The 22,014-nt window shown below is 34.7% G+C and overlaps 1 protein-coding gene and 1 long non-coding RNA gene across 6 annotated transcripts in view; one reads left to right on the forward strand and one right to left on the reverse strand.

The window, feature by feature from the left end:
• LOC123598048 overlaps positions 1 to 8,447 on the forward strand; it is a 29,111-nt gene extending 20,664 nt beyond the window's left edge. For 2 of the 4 annotated variants that reach the window (XR_006712366.1, XR_006712365.1), the window contains 4 exons: positions 1,835 to 1,925; positions 3,768 to 3,948; positions 7,217 to 7,258; positions 7,500 to 8,447. This is a non-coding gene — a long non-coding RNA (uncharacterized LOC123598048). The remainder of the gene's footprint in view (positions 1 to 1,834; positions 1,926 to 3,767; positions 3,949 to 7,216; positions 7,259 to 7,499) is intronic. The other 2 variants (XR_006712367.1, XR_006712364.1) reach the window with 1 other exon arrangement.
• On the reverse strand, positions 201 to 21,003 carry DEPDC1 (DEP domain containing 1). Of its 2 annotated transcripts, XM_045477802.1 has the most exons (12): positions 20,826 to 21,003; positions 18,455 to 18,720; positions 15,514 to 15,670; positions 14,944 to 15,062; positions 14,388 to 14,518; positions 12,692 to 12,739; positions 8,927 to 9,064; positions 6,785 to 7,636; positions 6,155 to 6,327; positions 4,261 to 4,437; positions 2,656 to 2,841; positions 201 to 1,913 (listed from the first exon to the last, which is right to left on the reverse strand). In XM_045477802.1, exons 1-12 carry the CDS (start codon positions 20,871 to 20,873, stop codon positions 1,773 to 1,775), a joined length of 2,436 nt encoding a protein of 811 aa, XP_045333758.1. In that variant the 5' UTR covers positions 20,874 to 21,003; the 3' UTR covers positions 201 to 1,772. The 2 variants fall into 2 exon arrangements, with proteins under 2 accessions (XP_045333758.1, XP_045333759.1); XM_045477803.1 differs by lacking the exon at positions 6,785 to 7,636 and having other exon boundaries at positions 20,826 to 20,998.
• Between the last annotated feature and the right edge of the window lie 1,011 nt (positions 21,004 to 22,014).

Here is a 22,014-nt window from a genome sequence, read left to right on the forward strand (position 1 = left end):
GAACTCAGGAATAGTGGGATCATGACCTGAGCCAAAATCAAGAGTGAGACACTTAACCGAATGAGCCACCCAGGCACCCCATATTACTAAATTGTTACACCAATTTTATAATCTCAATTGCATGCACACTAGCTCAGATGAAAAATTACTCTGTCTTTATAGTATTTATATATTTAATATCAATAAATACAAAAACAAAATTAAATTGTTACAAAACCCACAATAATTTTTATCTCAATATGCATAGAATTCACATTATTATACATCTTTAAACAGGAAGTTTTAGCATATAAACACCTTAGAAAAAGCTCTAATTTGGTCCTATAATCTTATAGCTAAGGTTTCTGGGCAAAAGATATGTAGTTGCCATTTTCTATTCAAGTTTTTAATAAAAAATCTCAAATGAAACACTGTCATTTTAGAGTACAACATTACATTGATAAATCAAAAGTCATTGAACAATAAGTGTTTATGACATCCCAGATACTCTATACATTTTTACACTTCAATGGATATTAAATAATCTTAGAGTAAAATATGGAAGAAAAACTGCCTCGTTTGTGTTAAGTCACTAAAGCAGAAATATGGATAACCCTGTATTAAGATGAAAAGCATTTATAATCTGCATTTTCTTCCAGTGAAATAATAAAGCCAATGTGCCACCAGCTTGGTATTTACTTGTTTATAAAAAGTGTTTAGGGACTGATTCTCAAAGTTGGGTAAATATTGGTATCATCTAGAGAGTTTGAAAATACTGATGCCTATATATCATCCCTTAAAATTTGGATGTAACTGATATAAGGTAGAGCCTGAGCATGTATTATTTTAAAACTTTCCAGGTGATTCTAATATGTAACAGTTTGAAAAACACTAGCTGAGAGAACTGTTACATAACTAAAGAGCTCAGTATTCAGCTGAAGGACTCCTTCAGAGTGTGTATTGTTATTTTAAGTATCTGATAGGTGTCTCCCTTGATTAGAAAATAAATACTTTCAAGAAAGACATTTTGTTTTATTCATCTTAGTCTCTCCATAACTGGAATAATAAAAGGCACATAGTAGTTGCTAAATAAATATATTTTGAATGAATACATGATTGCTTTATACTTCTTTTACACCACTATCTTCCAGTAGATACATGAACATAAGAATGCAAGAGATATTTATTGAAAAATTGAATGACCGAAGCACTCGGGATAAATGTTTAAAGCTAACTGAAGACTTACATGTACATATTTTAAAAACACACATATATAAATAGATCAAAAGTAGAAAAAGAGTATACAAAAGAGTGCAGCATTTAACAGTAGAGAATTCACTGAGTTTTCCAATATTCTTCACATTCTTATTCTTAGAAATAAGAGTATCCCTAAATAACTTGTACTTTAACTAATATTCATAAGCACATGTGCAGATAAGTTAATTTCTTTTAAAGACAGAATTATAGCTTAATCTTGATAAACATGTCAGGTTTCAAAATTCAAGTAAATAAAATTTTAGCACACACTGTAATAGCTTTTCCACATGTTGTGTCAAAAAAAAAAATGTTTCTGGTTAAAGTATCTGGTATTGCTTTTGTTATTTGCTCACAGTTGAGACTCACTACTTTCTTAGCAGTCTTACACTGATAAAAAATTACTTTGGTACCTCCATACATGTGTTTTATTTAGAAAAAACCTTATTAATAAATAGACTTCCTTTTTTAGTAGCTAAATTCTTAAGTATGGCTTCATTCACCAAAGTTCTACAAGTATTACATAATTTTTAATACAGTTAGTATCTTAGACTACGAAACTTTGTTTTTTTTAAAATTAGCATTGGTTGTTTGATTGTAGGTTTGTCACCAAAAAGTACTGCTTCGCTCTCCGTGGTTGGAAATCTTTTCTGATATATCAAGGGATATTCCTTCTGAAACTTAAAAATGAGGTGAGGAATTAGAGAGTATTTAACATTATTATCCTAGCTGAAGCCAAGTTCAACATTTTATAAGAATTCAGTGACTCTCTCAAAGATGTATTTCAGAAATGAGTATCTTTTCAATTTATCCTTGCCTCTCCCTCTGCTTTCTCATATATGAAAGGTATAAGGTAAAATTTCTTAGATCCCAGTTAACATTAATATACTAGGATTCTCTTCTGATGTGTTTTCCGCCTAAATTCTAGATGTTCTTCCTTTCCATTGGTAACCTATGAAGGCCAGAATGATCTAGTATATTTCATATTTGAGTATCTCAGACCTGGAATTAAACTTGCCAGAATCATGTTACTACTGGATTTTGGTAGAGATAAAAATTGTAAATGGTAATAATGAGTCACCAAAAGCTATGTATTACAATCAAATTTTATTTGTTTGTAATACAACAAATTTGTAATAAAACAAATTTTATTTTGTTTTTTCAGGGCAATCTAAGTTATAATCATTGGAAGTAAAGGAAGAGTTATCTGTTATTATTGTTATTATTTAAATTTAGTAAGAGTATATTTATATTTATAAAGAGTAAAACCAGGAATGTAGGTTACATTTACATACACACCTATATATACAATATCTAAAATCCAAAATAATGAGAAATTAGATTCTAAATGTTACTAAATAACAATCAGCAACAGCATATTTAAAAAGATTTATGTGATTGAGAACTTATGCATTCTCTTACCTGTTTTAGTTTTTTCCTTTTCTCCTTTAGAGGCAAACTCTTGTTTTTAATAATATTCTCTAAAAGTTCTGCAATTGCAGCTTGTGAGGTAGACACTTTTTGTTCATCGAACTCCTGAGCACTAATCTGCTTACAGTATGAATATGTTGGCAAAGGAACAATCAGTCCATCTCCAGGATTTTTAATCTGTTTTGAACAAAATGATATAGTCCAAGTCTATTAATTCTGTTCATGTTCCTGTTTGCTAAGTGTTCTTTTGATGGGATTTAGCATGTATTCATTCGCCACCAAACATTCAACATTAAAAAAAAAAAAACTGTTATGCAATAGAGTAGTGATAAATCCCAGGATCTACATCCCAGACCCACAACCTACTAGCTTTGTAACCTTCAGCAAGTTATTTAACTTCTCTTGGTCTGTTTCCCCACCTGTAAAATGGGGATTACATGAGAGAATGTATATAGAGGGCTTAGAACTGAATAAGTATTAAATAAGGCAGCCATCCATCATCATTGCTATTAACCATGTATTTTATTCTTTTAACTACAAAACAATAAAAATCAAAGTAATATTTGAAAAGTTTTATTTATTTTGTGAGACAGGGAGGGAGGGAGAGAGAGAGTGTGTGTGGGCAGGGAGGTGCAGAGAGAGAGAGATGGAGAGAGGGAGAGAGGTGGGGTGTGGGGAGAGAGAGAGAGAGAGCGAGAGAGGGAGAATTCCAAGCAGGCTCTATACTGTCAGCGGAGAGCCCCACACGGGGCTTGAACTCATGAACCACGAGATCATGACCTGAGCTGAAATCAATAGACGCTTAACTGACCGAGCCACCCAGGTGCCCCAAAGTGATGTTTTAATTCACTTTAAAATATTAATGTTTTGATGTAGTAAGAGTATTCATATACTGTTTTTGAGGTGTAGGAGCATGGAAAGATACTATAACATCTGCTCATAAAGGAAGGAAATTATAGGGATAATTATGTTAAGCCAGGGCAATATTAGAATGGTATGTATGGGAAGAAACATGAATATATGTGCTGGGCTGCCAAAGAGTGAATATAATAGACATCTGTTGTTTTGGTTACTCAGTATTCCTTCTCTCCTTCTTTTAATAGTTTCTTCCTATTCCACCTCCACTATCCTCACCTTTTTTGAAGAACAGATTCTCCTCTAATCCATGGAGAGCCAATCAGAGCATGGCCCTGTCTCCAACGCACTCACCCTCAACCACCTAAAAGATGTGTATTTAGCCTGGATGGGGCCAATCAGAGTCCATGTGAAGAACTTTTCAAACTGGTAGGTGAAGGCATAGTTCTTTTTTCCTTTGGATTAAAAATGTTAAGTCTGTGATTTAAGAACTTTAATCACACTTATGGATCCCCCATCATGTGAAGGAGCCTTTTGTCAAATACAGGACCAAAATGGAAATAAGAGATGAAGGAAACAGTTTTATTGCTATTTGAGTCTCCAAATTCTGTCTACATTCCTGACTTTTAGAGGTTATTTACGTGAGCTGATAAAGTCTTCCCCTTTCATTAGGCTAGTTTGAGATGAATTTGCCACTTGGAACTGACTAATGCAGACAATTTTAAGATTTACAATACATACATAGCCCTTTTTTAAGTAGTCAAGATGTTTATCCACTGCAGTCTGTAAGTAAGAGGGTACTTGAAGAATTTCCTGGTGATGATCCATTAAGAAAGAAACTAATCTTGCAGCAAGAAGCTCATCAAGATCCACCTCTTCAGCACAGCATAGCACACACCGAGAAAAAGTGTGTATCATCTAGAAACAAAAGATGTGAATTTAAAAATTTAAGGTATTATATAAATAAGAGTATCAGTAGTTTCTGGGTATCATGCTAAAGTACTGAGATAAAGTGATAAGCAGACTTCAGCTTACAAATGAGGACAATTAATTACATTAGAAAGGTAAGAACTTAAAGTACTTGTTAAGTATTTCCTTAATATAATTCCAAAGGATTATAAAAGGCTTAGTTTTTTCTTTAATTTTGTCACAATTGTATCAGTAAATATCATGGGTTCTATTGGTATCATATAGATATGTTACTTAAAGAATGTTAAAGAATAATGACTTATTACATTAAATTAATCTCATAAAACACAAGCCAGGAGAATACATAATATATAAACTTAGTGGTTATAAAGTTGGTACCATTTAGCTTTTGAAATTCTGGAAAATAGTTTTTAATTATTTTGTCAGACTTTAAAGACAATACATGTATTGTTCAATTCCATCATAAGGAGTCTTCAAATTCTGGGATAAGTTTTGTGTTTCATAACTCATTTACTCTCAATCATATCCATATTACCCACTAAGTATTAGACACACGTAAACAGACACCTCATTCTAAAATAATTACAGTTATAAGAATTCTATTTTAAGAATTTTGTACATAATAGACAATGAACATATTTATTGAATTGAAATATTTTTGGTTTTATTCCTACATGTCAGCAGTCATGTTTTCCTTTCTCCTTCCAAGACTCAGTCCTTAGCTTTTTAGTCTTCTTTCTTAGTTTTGTAGAGTTCATTTACCCTCAAAGCTTCAATTACCACCTCCCCCCAAACAATCTGCCTTCTGCCCTGATCTTCACCAGGCTCACATTTCTAACAGTCTGTTGGATAAATTTCACTTGAATGTCCTGTATAAACTAAAACTCAAAAAGCATAAAACTGAAATTATCTCCTTTCTACTCATGTCTCTCAAAATATATTCCTCTACAAACTTCTCTATGCTTTTTAATGGTGTCACAATTATGCAAGAATAATTCTTCTTCTGTAGTTTGGGTCTATCATTGTTAAAGAACTGTCCTTAATGAGTAGAAGAATAGAGCTCAACTCTAGATTCCTTGCTATAAGAAAATCATTTGAAGTTGCACTGAGGAAGTGGCAGCTCTTGAAGAGAGAGAAAGAGAGAGAAGATACTATTTTAAGAGTTCATTTCCAATCAATAGCTGTATAAAATGCCTCTACCCTCATCCTCTTATGGAGTCTGAGACTGCTTCACAGTAGTTTGTCCCAATTTCTTACCCACAGTGACATGCTATCCTGATTCACATAATTCATCAAATACAACTTTCCCACTGCCATAATATACCCATAATTCTCTAGAGTTATAGTGCCCTTATGCTTTTAACTGTGCCTACTATCTCCTCTTCCTTCCCCACCAAACAGCATTGGCATAAGGCAATGGAATGTGGTCTGATGGTCTAGGTCAATCACTACGAAGTGATATGAATGAAGAGGTAAAGTGCTCAGACAAGATAAAGGTCAGGATATGAAAGTACAACATACTGGGCACAAAGGATTAATGCACCAACATTCTGCTACTAGGAAAGATATTTTTAAGAGCCTTTCTACCCCAAGAATCTAGGATTTTGAGACTAGGACATCATTCAAGTAGTACTTTTAGGTGATTTGCTTTTCTTTTTATAGTTTATGAACCAAGGCTTATTCTTTCCTTAAGAAATCAACTTACCAGTGATCTTGTACCCATTGCATCGTGAAGTTGGGGCATATCAACGTTTTGACTCATTCGAGAAATCATGCGCATTAAAAGTTGAAGCTTTCTACGATTTGGTGGGGGAAGTAACAAACAACATAACTGTAGTGCATCGATGGCAACCCTCTCTAAATGAGGTTGCAGCAAACCTGGAAGGCAAAATTATACCCCACCCCCGAAAAAAATCATCAATGACACTCGTTGCTTTCATACTATGCACATATACAGTTATGTAAAGAATACAGTTATATAAATATTAAAATAATATTTTAGTATCTAATTTCTTATAACTGTCCCTAGAAATTTCCACATTCCTCAAAAGCATGGTAAGATGCTCATTTTCTTCATAACCTATTTGAGTACTAATATCCTTCACTTACTACAAATAAAGTGACTCAGAATAAGTTAAAATGAAGTAAAAGAAAATAAGTGCTTTATATAAGTAGAATAAATCTTGGTTATGCCATGACAAGAGTCTTTTACGATAAAAACTTCTCCTTTTGGAGGAAAAATACAAAGCAGTTTCAGAGAAGAAAAGACAGGTAAGCAAAACAGTTAGTAAGCACTAAAAGTTAATATTACATGCATTGAAAGCATCAACCTTACTTTGTGTGCCAGTCAATACAGAAGAATCTGGAGGTAAAGAATTTTCTGAAAGTTCTATTGTACTTTTGCAGAGTCTTTTATTGATTGTGGTACTAGACTCTCCGAGTTCATTTTCCATAGCTGTTTGTATACTTGTGCTGAGATGTCCAAGATTTGGTTTCATGATAATTTCAGCCACTGGCATATTGATATAACTATTACTTCTTGTACTACTTCTTAAAAGTAAACTCTGAGATCTACAAGGCTGTTTTGACTTGCATTTCCCAATACATAACTCCTCTTGGTCTTGAACAGTCAAAGTAGAGGTTCTCTTAAAACCAACACAGAGTGGTTTTTGAGTACTTTCCTCTGAATGAAGACTCATTAGGGATTCCTGTTTGGTCTTAGACTCTAAAAACTGCTTATTATGTTGTCCTTCTCTATTCACAACAGATTGATGGAAGACATTGGAGACCTCTTTACTTGAACTCCCTGGTAAGTCTACAATTCCTTCTAAAGAATAGCATCTTGATTTGACGTTAGAGGATAGAACATGCATACTACTTAAGCCTATTAAATTATGACAACTTCCTCCCATTATGTCATTAGCACTGGCTCTTCTATTTTTGAAATTAACTAGCTGCATTTTCTTAGCACATTTTTCTTGAAATCCTTGATCACTTATCTGCAGTCTCTTAGTAGTATCTGATTCTTCTTTGTTTTTGTCTTTATGAAGCAGACTGAGAAGAAGACACTCAGTTGATTTGAAGGAATTCAAATTGTTTAAGCGAAGGATTTTTGAAGACTGTGGATCATCTTGGATTTTATGTATCCCACTGGGTCTATCTGAAACTGTGACGTAGCCACAAACAACTACCAGGAAATGAAACAAAAATTAAGATGCAACTGTGTGACAGTGGACAAAAATAAAACAAAAACAATAGTAAAGTTAAAAAAATAAAGCATTACTACAGTATATATTGTTAGTATAGTACAACAGCAGTTGCTTAATTCAGAAGCCACTTAAATAGGACACATGCAACATTCAGTTACAAAGTGCAAGACTGAGTAGAGGTTTTCCAACTTGTGATATAAATCACTTAAAAATCTTTTCAACAATCTAATTAAAGGAATTGAGTCAAATACATTAAAAAATCACTGGCTTCGTCTACAAGTATTAGAAAGCTCTTAATTATAAGACAACTAACTGTACTACAATAAAACTTACACATTTGGTCTTTGTCTCTAGTAACTGGTATAGTGCTCCTAAAACGTTTGGAATTTCCAGAGAGGGCGTCTTTTGTTATCCATAGTACATCTACTGGAGAACATCTGAGTTTATGGTAATGAGGTGACTTAGGGCTGAACTTGCTTAGAAGGTTGGAGCTTTCAACCTACCTCAGACCTCCCTGAACGACAGAAGGATGTGGACTGAAGACTCAGCAAAATCACCAATAACTGATGATTTAATCAATTATGCCTATGTAACTAACCCTCAGTTAAAACTATGAAGTAACAAGGCCAACGGAGCATACAGGTTGGTGAACACATTGACATGATTGGGAGGGTGGAATCCCTGGAGAGGGCATGAAAGCTGTGTACAACACTTCCTTCTTCCACATAGCTGTTTCTGATTTGTATCTTTTATAAAAACTGGTACTCATTAAATAAAACAGTTTCCAGAGTTCTGTGAGTTGTAGTCAATTATTAAACCCAAGGAAGGTTGTAGGGACACCCAAACTGGTAGTTAGGGCAGAAATGCGAGTGAGTAAGCCTGAGGACCTCATCTGCAGGTGGTACCTGAAGTGTGAGGGCAGTCTTGTGGAACTGAGCCCTTAATCTGTGGAGTCTGCATAACTTTGGGTGGTTAAGTATCAGAATTTAAGGAATTTGTCCTTCACTTATAGGGTCTGGTCTAACTCTGGGTAGTCAGTGTCAGAAATGAATTGAATTGTAGTACACCCGATTGATGTGAATAACTGGTGTGAGAATGATATATTTGAATTACTGGAAGACAACATAACGGGAACCATAGTATTCCCAAACTGTAAAATAATTTATAGCTTGCCATCTTCATATTTACCTACACTTTGAGATCTTTTAAATTATGGGAAACTTGAAAATGTTAATAAATTTACATAATAAGTAAAAACTCATACATACCCAAAATGCTTACAAATAATTCATAATATTCAAAGGTAAGCAGAGGTTCAGGGAGATCTAGAAAATAATCTGCTATTGTTCTGAATACATCTCGTTCAAATCCAACATAAGTTGGATTATTCATATTACTTCTTGGCCCTAAAAGATAGAAGGCAAAAAAAAATTGGTAAAATATATTTTATTAAAAAAAATTTTTTTAACATTTATTCTTTTTTTTTTTTTTTCTTTTTTGAGAGTGAGAGAGACAGAGCATGAGTGGGAGAGGGGCAGAGAGAGAGGGAGACACAGAATCCAAAACAAGCTCCAGGCTCTGAGCTGTCAGCACAGGGCCTGACGCGGGGCTTGAACTCATGGACTGCGAGATCATTACCTGAGCTGAAGTTGGACACTCAACTGACGGAACCACCCAGGCACCCCGATATATTTTATTTTAAATAAAAATTTAGATATACTTATAAAAAGTGTCAAAAAGTTCTCCATGATGGAGCAAAGTTTAACAAATTCTGTCACAGTTCAAACATTTCAAAGAATTGTGCACATCACATCTCATTCTTTCTCATTATGTTTTCATTACAAATCACTGCGAATAGGGGCACCTGGGTGGCTCAGTTGGTTGGGCATTCATCCGAGTCTGGATTTCGGCTCGGATTGAGCCTCCTTGTGTGGCTCTGTGCTGACAGGGTAGAGCCTGCTTGGGATTCTCTCTCTCTCTGCTCCTCTGCTGCACCCATGTGCTCTCTCTCTCAAAATAAATAAATAAACTCTAAAAAAAAAATCACTGCAAGTAACTACTAGCATTTTGTCTTAATACTTATTTACCTAAAAACTGTATATAAGGCAACATTTGAAATATATTTTAAAGCAGTAAGGTTATTTAATGAGATTTTATTGCAATTCATTTTACAAAACAAAGAATATGTAGATAATGAAAATAATTCTTCCAAATTATCTTTTGTAAATTTACATTTTCATGAATAAATTTTGTCTGACATGAAGCATACCCTTAATGAGTTTAAATAATATCTTTACATTGCCATTTCATTAGCTTAATGTTCTTTTTTTAAATTTTTATTTTTTATTTTTTTAGAGAGAGCAGGGGAGAGTGGCAGAGGGGAAGAGAGAGAGAATCTTAAGCAGGATCCATGCTCAGTGCAGAGCCCGACGCAGAGCTGATCCCACAACCCTGGGATCCTGAGGTGAGCCAAAATCAAGGGTTGGACACTCAACTGACTGAGCCACCTAGGCACCCCCAGCTTAACGTTCTTCAAAGAATCATGCTTGCTCGCTAGTTTTTTACTCAGAAATAAGATCTGACTTCATATTACAGATGAAGAAACTGAAGGTTAGAGTAACTTGCCTAAGATGAAAAAAACCATTGGTGGCAAAGCTAGAATTAGAACTTAGAGCACGTAAAGCAAGACTCAGAGCTTTGAGGTCTAACAACATTTAAAGTGTGCTCCATGGACTACATAATCAGACTCATTCAATGTGCCTATTAAAAATATGTAAGTTCCTCTGTACAAACCAGAATTTATGGAGGTGAAGCTAAGAATTACTGACTTAGAAATGTTTGCTGCTGGCTCACTAATTTAGTAGTTTCCAAATGCTGAGTGTGGGAATCTTCACTAATAAGAAGCTTTTGAGGCATGTTTAGTCCAACTGGAATGAACCTACCTAATGAATCATCTAAATCAGAATCTTTGGCTAGTCTCCCTAGTGACTGTAATATGCACTCAGGTTTGAGAGTCACTATTTTATCTTTCAAGTTAAAATCTTTCTCTTCCCAAACCCAAATAATTTTACTTTTCTGCCAGCAAATTTTTGTATGGTCATAATGTGAGCACACACACTGAAAAAGGATTGAAGAAAACAATCACACACATTTAACAGCTTAAAGGCTAATATGGGTTTTATGTAGAGCAAAGTAAAAATCTTTTTAAAAATTATTGTTAAAGTTTTAAGTTTATTTATTTGTTTTTGAGAGAGAACGTGAGCAGGGGAGGGACAGAGAGAGAGAATCCTATACAGGCTCCACACTCAGCGTGGAGCCTGACATGGGGCTCGATCTCATGACTGTGAGATCATGACTTGAGCTGAAATCAAGAGTCAGATGCTTAAGGAGGATATAAGATATATTCTTAATATGTAGAATAAAAAAATGTGATAATCATTAGAAAATTTTCTAAGAACATACTCTTATTAGAATTAAAAATAGAAAATTTATAGTTAGTGTATCTAGGTTTGAATACATATATCTTTATGTATCAGTAGAAGACTTTCAAAAGCCTTACTTTCTCTTCTAGAAAAAAACTGGGGATAGTATATTAATCACTCATTCCTATATGTCACAGGATTACTGTAGGGGATTGAATAATAACTAAAAGTCTAAATGCTACCTCTAGCTAGATATATTGGTAAACTGGAATCCAGTAAGTTATATCTTTGCTATCATTTAGGTATAACATGGACTGGTAAGAAAGGGGAAAAAAAAAAACCTCTAAACATGGGATATTTGAGAAATTCCTGAAAACATAAGCATTGGGTTGCTAACCATGAGCCAAAGTATAAGACAGAAGGGCAGTTAGGTGGGGGAAGGCAGAAAGAGAAACTCACAAATCAAGCTTATGATTAAGATCTTTACACCTCAGTTTGATAAAGAAAATCTTTCTATAACTTACATTATTTACTTTATTGCTATTTATTCTGTTATTTTGTCATATTGACACCCAGTGGACAACAAGGGAATATGTACCTATCTTGAACATTATTAATAAAATACTCATTTCATAAGAACTAGAAAAAAATCCTTTTATAAAAAAATTATTAAAATATAATTTAACTTTTAATGATTTAGAAGCACATATTTCTGCATATTTTTAAAACTGATTTTTAGGGGCACCTGTGTGGCTCAGTCGGTTAAGCATCCAACTTCAGCTTAGGTCATGATCTCACGGTTTGTGAGTTTGAGCCCTGCATCGGGCTCTGTGCTGACAGCTCAGAGCCTGGAGCCTGCTTTGGATTGTGTCCCCCCCAACCCCTGCTTGCGCTCGCTCTCTCTTCCAAAAATGAATAAACATTAAAAAAACTTTTTTTTAAATAAAAAAATTGATTTTTAAAGCAATTAGGGCTTTGTACTTGAGCCAGTGTCTCAAATTATAAAAATTAATTATCACTGCTCACTATTGAAAAAGCTTTTTTCCATTTACTGATTAGTGACAGATCATTTTTTTTTACAAACATAAAAGTTCCATTAATGTATCTTATGGAGTACAAGCATGTCATGAAGCAGCTCAGTGTTGATGCTGTGTACAATGGCAAGGGGAATGAAGTAGATTTAATGTGACTTCATTTCTGATTGAACTTTTCCACTTTATAAGAGCTATTACTTCAAAGTTGCTATTTGAACTCTATAGGCCTCACTAAGGCAACTGGTGTAAGTTATACCTAAAAATCCTTTGATATCCACTAACCTGTGATTTTATGATTTATGAAAACTGAGCTACAAATGATGAACTTAAATTATGAAATCACCATCTGCATAGAAAAAGTTATGGACTTTATAATGCATTCCACATGCAAGGAAATGCAATCAGATCTACTAGATTGTCATTCAAACATCAAAAGAAATGGCATACTTTATCAGGATTTCTATAAATTGTTTTCAAAATTTCCTTAGCTCTTATTAAATAGTATAAATATATATTTTATATAAATATATTTTATAAATATATATATATACATACACATTTTGTTTGTTTAACTTACAATTTGCCAGGCACTTCATGGCAGATAATACCCAGTGAGGAAGGTCATCTATACAAAAAAAAAATTTATATTGTTCAATAATATCACCTAATTTCCATGATACTATATTTAAAACTTTATGCTTATTATATATAATTACATACACACAAATATACGTATGTATGTATATGTATGTATATTACCAGGATTAAAAATTATTATATGTTTAATAAGACATAAGGTGAAGACAATATTTTAAAATACAAGTTTAAAAGTCATAGAGATCTTGAGTTTGATTCTTTCCAGAATACATAAAACAATTACCCCCAAATTGAGGATATTTTGGTGGAGGGTTCATAAATAGTTAATGTTCATACTTGTCCACTGCCACCATGTTTTCTTTATCTTAATTTCCATTCTGATTATAGGTATGCTATTTGAATATTACTGATTTGAGTGAGACCTATGACTGAAATGATATATCTGAATATTAGGGTGCTTTTAGTGAGGCTTGCTTAAAATCTTTCATTTGCTACTAACTGAAGTATGCTGCATGAAATCGAACTGTTTTTTGACACCAACACAAAAACCACACATACACTTAACTTGAAGAGTTTATGGTTATAAAGAATAGAAAGTTTGAATAAGAGAATATACTGTTAAGTATGTGATTTTAGGTAATTTAAGATGGGAGTGGTACAAGCCATATGCATATGCAACATAACTTAAGTTTTTGCTTTTTGTTCCTACAATTCAAACTTTATTTTTTTATTTTTTATTTTTTTTTTTTTAAATTTTTTTTTTCAACGTTTATTTTTATTTTTGGGACAGAGAGAGACAGAGCATGAATGGGGGAGGGGCAGAGAGAGAGGGAGACACAGAATCGGAAACAGGCTCCAGGCTCTGAGCCATCAGCCCAGAGCCCGACGCGGGGCTCGAACTCACGGACCGCGAGATCGTGACCTGGCTGAAGTCGGACGCTTAACCGACTGCGCCACCCAGGCGCCCCTACAATTCAAACTTTAAAGTTCTTGCCAACACAAATAAACTCAAGTAATACATACCAGTTAATTCTACAGGCAACAATTGATTATAAAAAATGAGTCAACATTTTGAGATTTATTGATACATTTCTTAAAATGTTAAGTTTTAAATGTAATGCAGCTGGCTTGAATATATCATTGATTTTTCCATCTTATATCTAAAATCAATACATTATATATATATATATGTATATATAAATATATATAATAAACCAGTGATCTTTAAAATACTGGTCTTGAGACTTTGGTCTTGAGGGTTTTGCATATGTCTTGACTTGTGTAAATTTATATATAACTGCTCATGTAAGCTCCAAGAAGCCATGGACCATTTTTCTCTTGTTCATCACTAAATCTTTAGTATAATGCCTGGTACATTGTAGGCCCTCAATAAAATGTAGTTAATCAATAGTTTTAATTATATTTTCATACCTTTTGGATGTTTAACCTTGCCATTTAAAAAAAATCATGCATAAATACCATGAGAGGCTAAAATAATAGTACCAATAATATTCACTTAAATGATTACTAAAGAACTTATGATGATAATCTCCCCTTAACACTCTTTCAGTTAAAGTATTCTACTTTCTACATTTTTAGTCTCTCTACACCCCCACAATAGCTGCAACCTATGTTAGCAAGTTTAAAAGAGTCCAACTTCTTTTACTGATACCAACCTGATTTGTCTTGTAGTATAACTATTCCATGTTTACTTGTATTGGCCATGTTGTACATTATGTATTGAGGAACTACTTGATTTGGATTTATGACTTCTTCTAGGGATGACACACCTAAAATGGTTTGCAGGCTAAACAGAAGAAAAAATACAAACTTTTTTCTACATAAAATAAGTGGAATGGGATATAAATATTAAAGAGTATGAATGGCAAACAAAGCCATCAGAATATTTTTCTTAAGCCAAACTGATAAAGGTTATAGTTAGTATCCACTTTCAAATATACTTACCTTAGTAACCTTGTAATGATTCCAATACAGACCCGGAACTATAGCTACATATAACTTTGACTCAAAGAAAAAAACAAATCATACTGAAAACATTCTATTTCAACTGTACTAGAAGTTCAAGAGCACTTATTAAGAAACACAAATACAGGTTAAATTCTAAGCTTTAAGAACTAATCTGTTTTTTTGCATTTGTAGATCTTGATAAAAATGTCAAATTAACATTCTAGAACACCTGTGGAACTTGGTTAGAGCTTAGTTTTAGCTTACTAGATCAGAATAATATATCTCCAAACTTCTTCAATATCTTCTGGGCTTATTTCTCTATTATCAACTGAGTTTTCTTGATCTTCATTGGTTATTACATGGTTCATTTTCTCTATATTTTCCTGGAAAAAAAATTACTTTGGTTTAACATGCTATGCTCAAATTAAGGAAATATTGAACTGACACAATTCCTAATATTTAGTAATTCTACTAATAAACAGTCCACTGTGAAGCTCTAAGTTTAAGTGTCACCTGAAGGAATAAGGTTAACATATGGCAATAAAGCTTTTTGGTTTTGTAGCTGCCCCTACCACTCTCAAATCAATTTAAAACAAAACATGTTTAAGTTATACAAATACTGTTTCAGGTGTGTCTTACTACCATTTTTATAATTGTTCCTATGGGTTCTATTGTTCTACGGTAAAACATATACACATATTTTTGGAATATAATGTAGGTTAAGAGACTTTAGTATTGGCTTCAAATATTAAAGAACTATCTACTTTTAATGTTTTATAATTAAGTACATGGTAATAATATTTAAACTAGTGATTAGTAAAAAGGATGTTTTACCTGAGAGAAATGTAATCCAGGTTTTTTAGGAGTTCTACGAGATAAATTTCGTAATTTAAAAATGCTATCTTTATCTTTGGAAAAGTTCTCTATGCTGTTTTTTCTCAATTCTGGATGCCTTCGTGGAAAACTTTTAAGCGGAGAATTTGCAGGAAATCTGGTTTAAGAATAATATGCAATTAAATAATGTAAGATCAGAAACAAAGTTTTAGTGTCTGTTTATCTTTTAAAAATCACAAAAGTACTGAATTTATTTATATTATTTATATTACCAAGGAAGGAAGATTCTACATAAATTGATTTTCCCATTAAACCTTTAAAAACATTTTAATGGTTTCCTACTTTTTTAGTATATTGTATGTATTTTAAATTTATATCTGGATAAGTAAGAGTTATTATTGGGATCAATTCTGTTGAAGAAAAAAATAGTTCCATTTTCTAAATTTCTTTGACAAGCTATCTAATTTATATATATTTTCTGATCTTTGTCTGACTGTTCTTGTTCTAATTTCCAGAGCTTGGTCTCTGTTATTCCTTTTGACTATAATGCTTTTTCCCCCCTCCAGTATAATAAAAAATATTTCAAAGATACAAGAAAGTACGGAAAATAATGTAAACAACATCCAGATATGTAATCATCAACCATCAAACAATACAATATTTAACATTTTACTCAAGACTTCATTATTAAAAAAAAAGACTTCATGATTATTTTTTTGTTAATCAAATTCTTTGCTTATTCTATTTCTTTCTCTTTCTGAGGGAAGCCATTAACTTGCAGTTAGTGTGTTTCTTTCTTATTCATGTTTTTATACTTTTAATAAGTATACATAAACAACATATGGCTTGGTTTTTTTTCTCTATGGTATTTATATATTAATATATAAGATATATGTATAATGTATAAAATAAAATATGCATAAGTTTTTAGTGACCTCAGAAGTTCTTATTCCATGATCCTAAAAATATTTTCTTATACCAAGTTCCCATGTACAGTTGACCTTTGAACATGGGTTTGAACTGTGCAGCACACTTATACACATTTTTTGTATATACAGTATGGTATTATAAATGTATTCTCTCTTACGATTTTCTTAATAACATTTACTTTTCTCTAGCTTACTTTAATGTAACAATACAGTATATAATACATTTAACATACAAAATGTGTGTTAATTGATTATTTTATTGATAGGGCTTTTGGTCAACAGTAGGCTATCACTAAAGTTTTTGGCGAGTCAAAAGTTGTATGTGGATTTTTGACCATGCAGGGGAGGGGGTTGGTGCCCCTAAGCTGCGTTATTCAAGGATCAACTGTATGTATAGTTTTGTTTTTTCAGTACTTAATTATTTAAATTTAAGCCCAGATATTGGGTAGGGAAATTCTCTCCTCCTTGTTCTTCAAAATTGCCTTGGACTTTTATATTACTAAAAAAACTTTAGAACCTGCTTGTCAAATTCTATAAAAAATTATATAGGGGTTTTGAATGAAATTGCATTTAATTTATATATATATCAATTGGGGAGAAATGACTTATTTATGATACTAAGTCTTCTTTCTTTAAAAATGTTTATTTATCTTTGAGAGAGAGAGCTCATACACGAGTGAGGAGGGGCAGAGAGAGAGGCAGACAGAGAACCCCAAGCAGGCTCTGTGCCATCTGTGCCCTTAGCACAGAGCCCAACATGACTGGAACTCACAAACTGTGAGATCATGACCTTAGGTGAAATCAAGAATCCAACGCTTAACCAACTGAGCCACCCAGGCGCTCTGGATACTAAGTCTTCTGATTCATCAACAGGATATCCTTCTTTACTTACTACCTTTAAAACAATTATATAATTTTCTCCAGTAAAGTCTCACACATTTTTGGTAAAGTTTATTTTTAAGTATACTTTATAAATTTGCTAACATTATAAAACACTTAGAGGCAGAGAGACTAGTTGAAGAGTTATGCAGAATTCTGGGTAAGAGAGAAAAATGGTTTAACAAAATGAACTATCAGAGTGAAGGGAGGAGTAGATCAGAGAACTGCTAAAGTGGTATAACAGAGATGGTCTGTTAATTAAATCATATCAACTACTAAGACACTTCATTTGTAAAGTACTAATTTTGTAGAGAGAAAAAACATGGATATTAGAATCCAAAGACCTAGTTTAATGATATGTAACATAGAACCCTGTACATGAGAGAAAAAGCAATGGTGCTGGCCTAAGAGAGTCAGAAAGGCTCCCAGAGGAGGCTGCAATAGAATTGACAGGAGAGCAAATGTATTTACTAATCTGACAATGTCTACAGTGTTTCAAGGTAGAAGAACATATTTCAGACAGATATAACAAGATTTACTGAAGCATGGTCTCAGCTTCCTCATCTGTAAAAAGAAGTTAATACCTAACCTGCTTAGCTAGTCCAGGGATTAAGTAAGAAAACATGTAAATCATAAAGCAGGTCTTCTGATATATGGTAAATCCTTAAAAAATATTCTCTTTAACCTATAGTATATTTCTTCTGTTATTTATTATATAAAGTTTGCTATTATTTCTTTTATCACATGTATTCTTAGGTTATATGAGATTATGTTACTTGGAGGCAAGGACCTGTGAGAATTTGTCTTCTAATTCTTGAATCTATGAAACTAAAGGTTAATAATGACCTATCCTTGAAATGTTACAGATTTCAGAATATGCAGAAGTGATATCTCATTCTTTCCTCCCAATACTTATTTTATTATATATACTATCTAACATTTAAAAAATTTTAATTGTGTAGCAATTAACTTTAAATTCTAAGTGGTTTTAATTGCACTAAGAGCAGTAACAGTTTTATAAAGAAAACATGTTTTTTTTCTGAAAGCTGCAATTTTAGTAAAAGTATTATAGAAGTGGAGTTAAATTATATTGTTAAGTAATTCAGTTTTGTAGTTATTTATCTGTTCAGTACCTGAATAGCTGACTGTTGTCATCAAGATTTTCTGATCCCCATCTGCCTTTGATATCTTCAATTACATGATTCTTAAGAAATTTTCTTAACAATTGGATTGTCTGTTGCCTTGTAACTTCAGGACCAAAATTATTATTATTTCTTAATAGGTCATAAAGCCAGTCCACTGCTTCTCCTGCTGTAAAACAATTGCCATATTTTTTAAAGTGTTGTCTGTGTTTTCTTAGAGGCATTCCTGCTCGAAAAGATGTTGTAATTTCATTCCACTGCAAAAAGAAAATATTAAAAAAGAAATTAAACATTGTGCTGATTCAAAACAAATTAGACAAAGAACATTATTTTATTCGTATCTGATTACATCATAATTCGTGAAGAAATCATTGATCTTATTTACTATAGAAAATTTTATATATCATACTGATTTCTCTTTATTAATTCTGGCATTGTAATAATATGTCTTTGCAATAGTGTAAAGGCACTTATTGGCTGGTTGGCTTATTTAGGAAACCTAGAAATAATGAAGAACTGTAATGAACTTGCTTCTTAACCTTCAACAGAGAAAGTACCCGTTTTTTTTTTTTTTTTTAATTTTAACTAATATTAGTAAAATGCTGGTAACATTTGTGTCAGACACTGCTCTACATTCATTATTTCACTTTCATTCTCACAATTCTATGAATAGGTACTGTTATTATCCCGTTTTCATATAAGGAATATGAAGCACAGAGAGACTGATAATTTGACCAAGGTTACAGAACTAAGTGATGAACTCAGGCATTGAAACCCAGGTTTGAATATTCTAGAACCTGCAGTAATAACTACCAAGCTGGCCAAACAAAATTGATGGCAGGCCGTAGTTTTACTGGTAAAATACCTTTAATGTTGCAATATCTTCTATATTTATTATAGTATTTTTTAAACGTTTATTTTTGAAAGAGAGAGACACAGAGAGAGAGAGAGAGAGAGAGAGAGAGAGAGAGAGAAAACATGGGTTGGAATGCAGGGGAGGGGCAGAGAGAGAGGGAGACAGAGAATCCCAAGCAGGCCTCCAGCTGTCAGTGCAGAGCCTGAGGAAGCACTCAAACTCAGCAACTGGGAGATTCTGACCTGAGCAGAAATCAAGAGTCCAACGCTTAACCCACTGAGCCACCCAGGCACTCCAATATTTACTATAGTGTTTCTTATGTAAAGATTCCAATAGTGAACACAGAACAGATGAGGCAAATTAAGTAAGCTTTAAGTCCACTATATATTTAATAACACTGATATACCTATGTTTTAAAAAGATACTCATATTTTCTAAATTGTCCTCAACCCAAACTTTCAAGGTTTGTGGCGGCTAGAACAGTGGAGAACTAAGGTGGTGGTGGTGGTGCAAAATGAACACATCATTTTTTAATTGAAAAATCCTCCATTAGAGGCCAAGAAATCTGACTTGTAACCCCAACTGTGTGGCACCACAACACAAAACCTAAGAGTTGAAAACACAGTAACTGTATTCTTTTCTTCCCACCACACCTCCCCATTTCACACATTTATTTACTCAAGAAACACTGAGCTGTAGCCTATCCATAGGATCTATACATCACAACACACGTTCACATGCAGTATCCTCTCAGGATATCCTTAAGGTAGATATGCATCATTAGCCCTACTTTCCCAATGTGGAAACTGAGGCTCACAGCAGTTAAGTCACTCTCCTAATGTCTCCTACCCCGTGGCGCTGTATTCTCTTGGTTTGAAAATTTAAGTGCACAAAGACTCTGTACAAATCCAGTGACTACCAACAGTGGTTCCTGACGAGTATCTTAAACACTCTGGGTTTAGTTTTTAAATGGGCAGCTGTTACCTAGTGCTATTCAGTCGGTAGATCCTGCATTGAATTCTACAGGCCCCGCAAAACGAAGCTGTCACATTCGGACTGTCCCCATTCTGACACTCCAGAGTAATGGAACTCTGAATTTTTTTTTTTTTTGTATCCAGATGGGGGTAGAAAATCAGACGTGGGGAACGGCTAAAATCATAATATTCTCTGATGTTCCAGGGCAAGCTGACAACTGCAGGCACAGTTGTCGCCCAAACAAGGCCAGAGTATGATGCGCCATCCCGGGGACGAGACCCTTTGGACAAACGGCTCACAGGGAGGGATACAGCCCCGACCTCCAGGTAAGGGGGTGAGGCGTGTCCCACAAGGGTTTCCTGATACCGGTTTATTCCCCCGCCCCCCTCCCCCGACGTCTCAGAAAACCAAACCCAAACCAGGTTCTGGGACCCGTCTGTCCGCCCCAGGCAAAACTCCGAACGCTCTCACGTAAAGTCGGTGGCGGCCACGGCTGCGGTTGGCCGGTCTAGTCGTTCTGCGCTGTCTTACCAGCTTGGTGGCCCGATAAGGTCCGGGAGGCACACTCCGACTCTCCATTCCGCCCGCGGGGCCCGGAGGTCTGTCAGCGCTCAGCGCGGTGCATGGCGGCCTTAGGCGACTCTAGGGCTCTGGGGGCCCCGACGGCGGCTGGCTGGGAACAACCGTCCGCCGCGCCGCGGATTTGAATAGCGCAGAGGGCTGCGCTGATTGGTCGCGGCCCTGAGTCACGTGGCCCGCCGCCGGGATCCGGCTGCGGTTGGCTTGCACATTGGAGCCTCTCAGGGCTGGGGCGCTGGCGGTGCGTGGCTGGCACCCGCTAGTCAGCGCGGGGGCCGGGCCCGTGGGACGGGCTCTGGGCTTCACCCGGCTGTCCTGGAGCTGCTTCTCCCTCTTGCGGTTGCAGGCGAGGCGGAGTCTTGTTTCCACACTAAGAACCGGTGAGGCAGTTTAGTCACGGACTGGATGGTTTGGAGACCAGGCTTTGGCTTAAGGGAATTTGAAATTTGAAAAGAAAAAGGAAAACAAAACCCTAAGCCCTTTTAGCCTGGCCCTACAGGATCTCCAGCAGTGGTTGGCATGTAAAACAAAGCATCTCTGGGGCGTAGCTTTCACCTGACAAATCCCTTGGTTTTGCTTCTAAAAAGCTTCCTGGGTGTATGTTGCTGTGCTGTCGTTCTGATACAGCTTAGCAGGGGCCATGATTCTGTTCTCAGTGCAAAAATGTAGGTTATCCACACCCCCTTTAATTTGGAGGTAAAATGGAGCATAAGTAGATTTCCGTTAAGTACACACACCATGAAGGGCTTGGGAAAGGTTGTATAAAACTTGCCAAGTAGCTCCCCTGAAGAAAATCTACCATGTCTTTATAGGAATGCTGGTTATGTTTAAATCACAATCATACACTTAAAAATTCGATGGGATTTTAGAAAATCTGTAACAAACGTTCTTTTTCTTCTTATTTTTAAAAGTTTATTTATTTTGAAAGAGAGAGAGCAGGGGAGGGGAAGGGAGAGAGGGAGAAAGAATCCCAAGCAGGCTCTGCACTGGCACTTGAACCCACAAGCAGTGACATCATGACCTGAGTCGAAATCAAGAGTGGGATTAACCGCCTGAGCCACCCAAGTGCCCCCAAACATTATTTTTTCAAATTATATAAACTAAGTTCAGAACGTTGAAGAGACTTACCCAAAGTTCCAGA

The sequence above is a fragment of the Leopardus geoffroyi genome, chromosome C1, assembly GCF_018350155.1.
Source record: "Leopardus geoffroyi isolate Oge1 chromosome C1, O.geoffroyi_Oge1_pat1.0, whole genome shotgun sequence".
Lineage (NCBI taxonomy): Eukaryota > Metazoa > Chordata > Mammalia > Carnivora > Felidae > Leopardus > Leopardus geoffroyi.

Excerpts from the sequence above, each read along its gene's own strand:
- DEPDC1 (XM_045477802.1), bottom strand. The coding sequence starts at position 20,873 with ATGGAGAGTCGGAGTGTGCCTCCCGGACCTTATCGGGCCACCAAGCTG. Across the intron at positions 15,671-18,454 it reads GACAACAGTCAGCTATTCAG|ATTTCCTGCAAATTCTCCGC; the intron begins GTACTGAACAGA and ends TTCTTAAACCAG. Across the intron at positions 6,328-6,784 it reads TGTATTGACTGGCACACAAA|GTTTGCTGCAACCTCATTTA; the intron begins GTAAGGTTGATG and ends TTTGCCTTCCAG.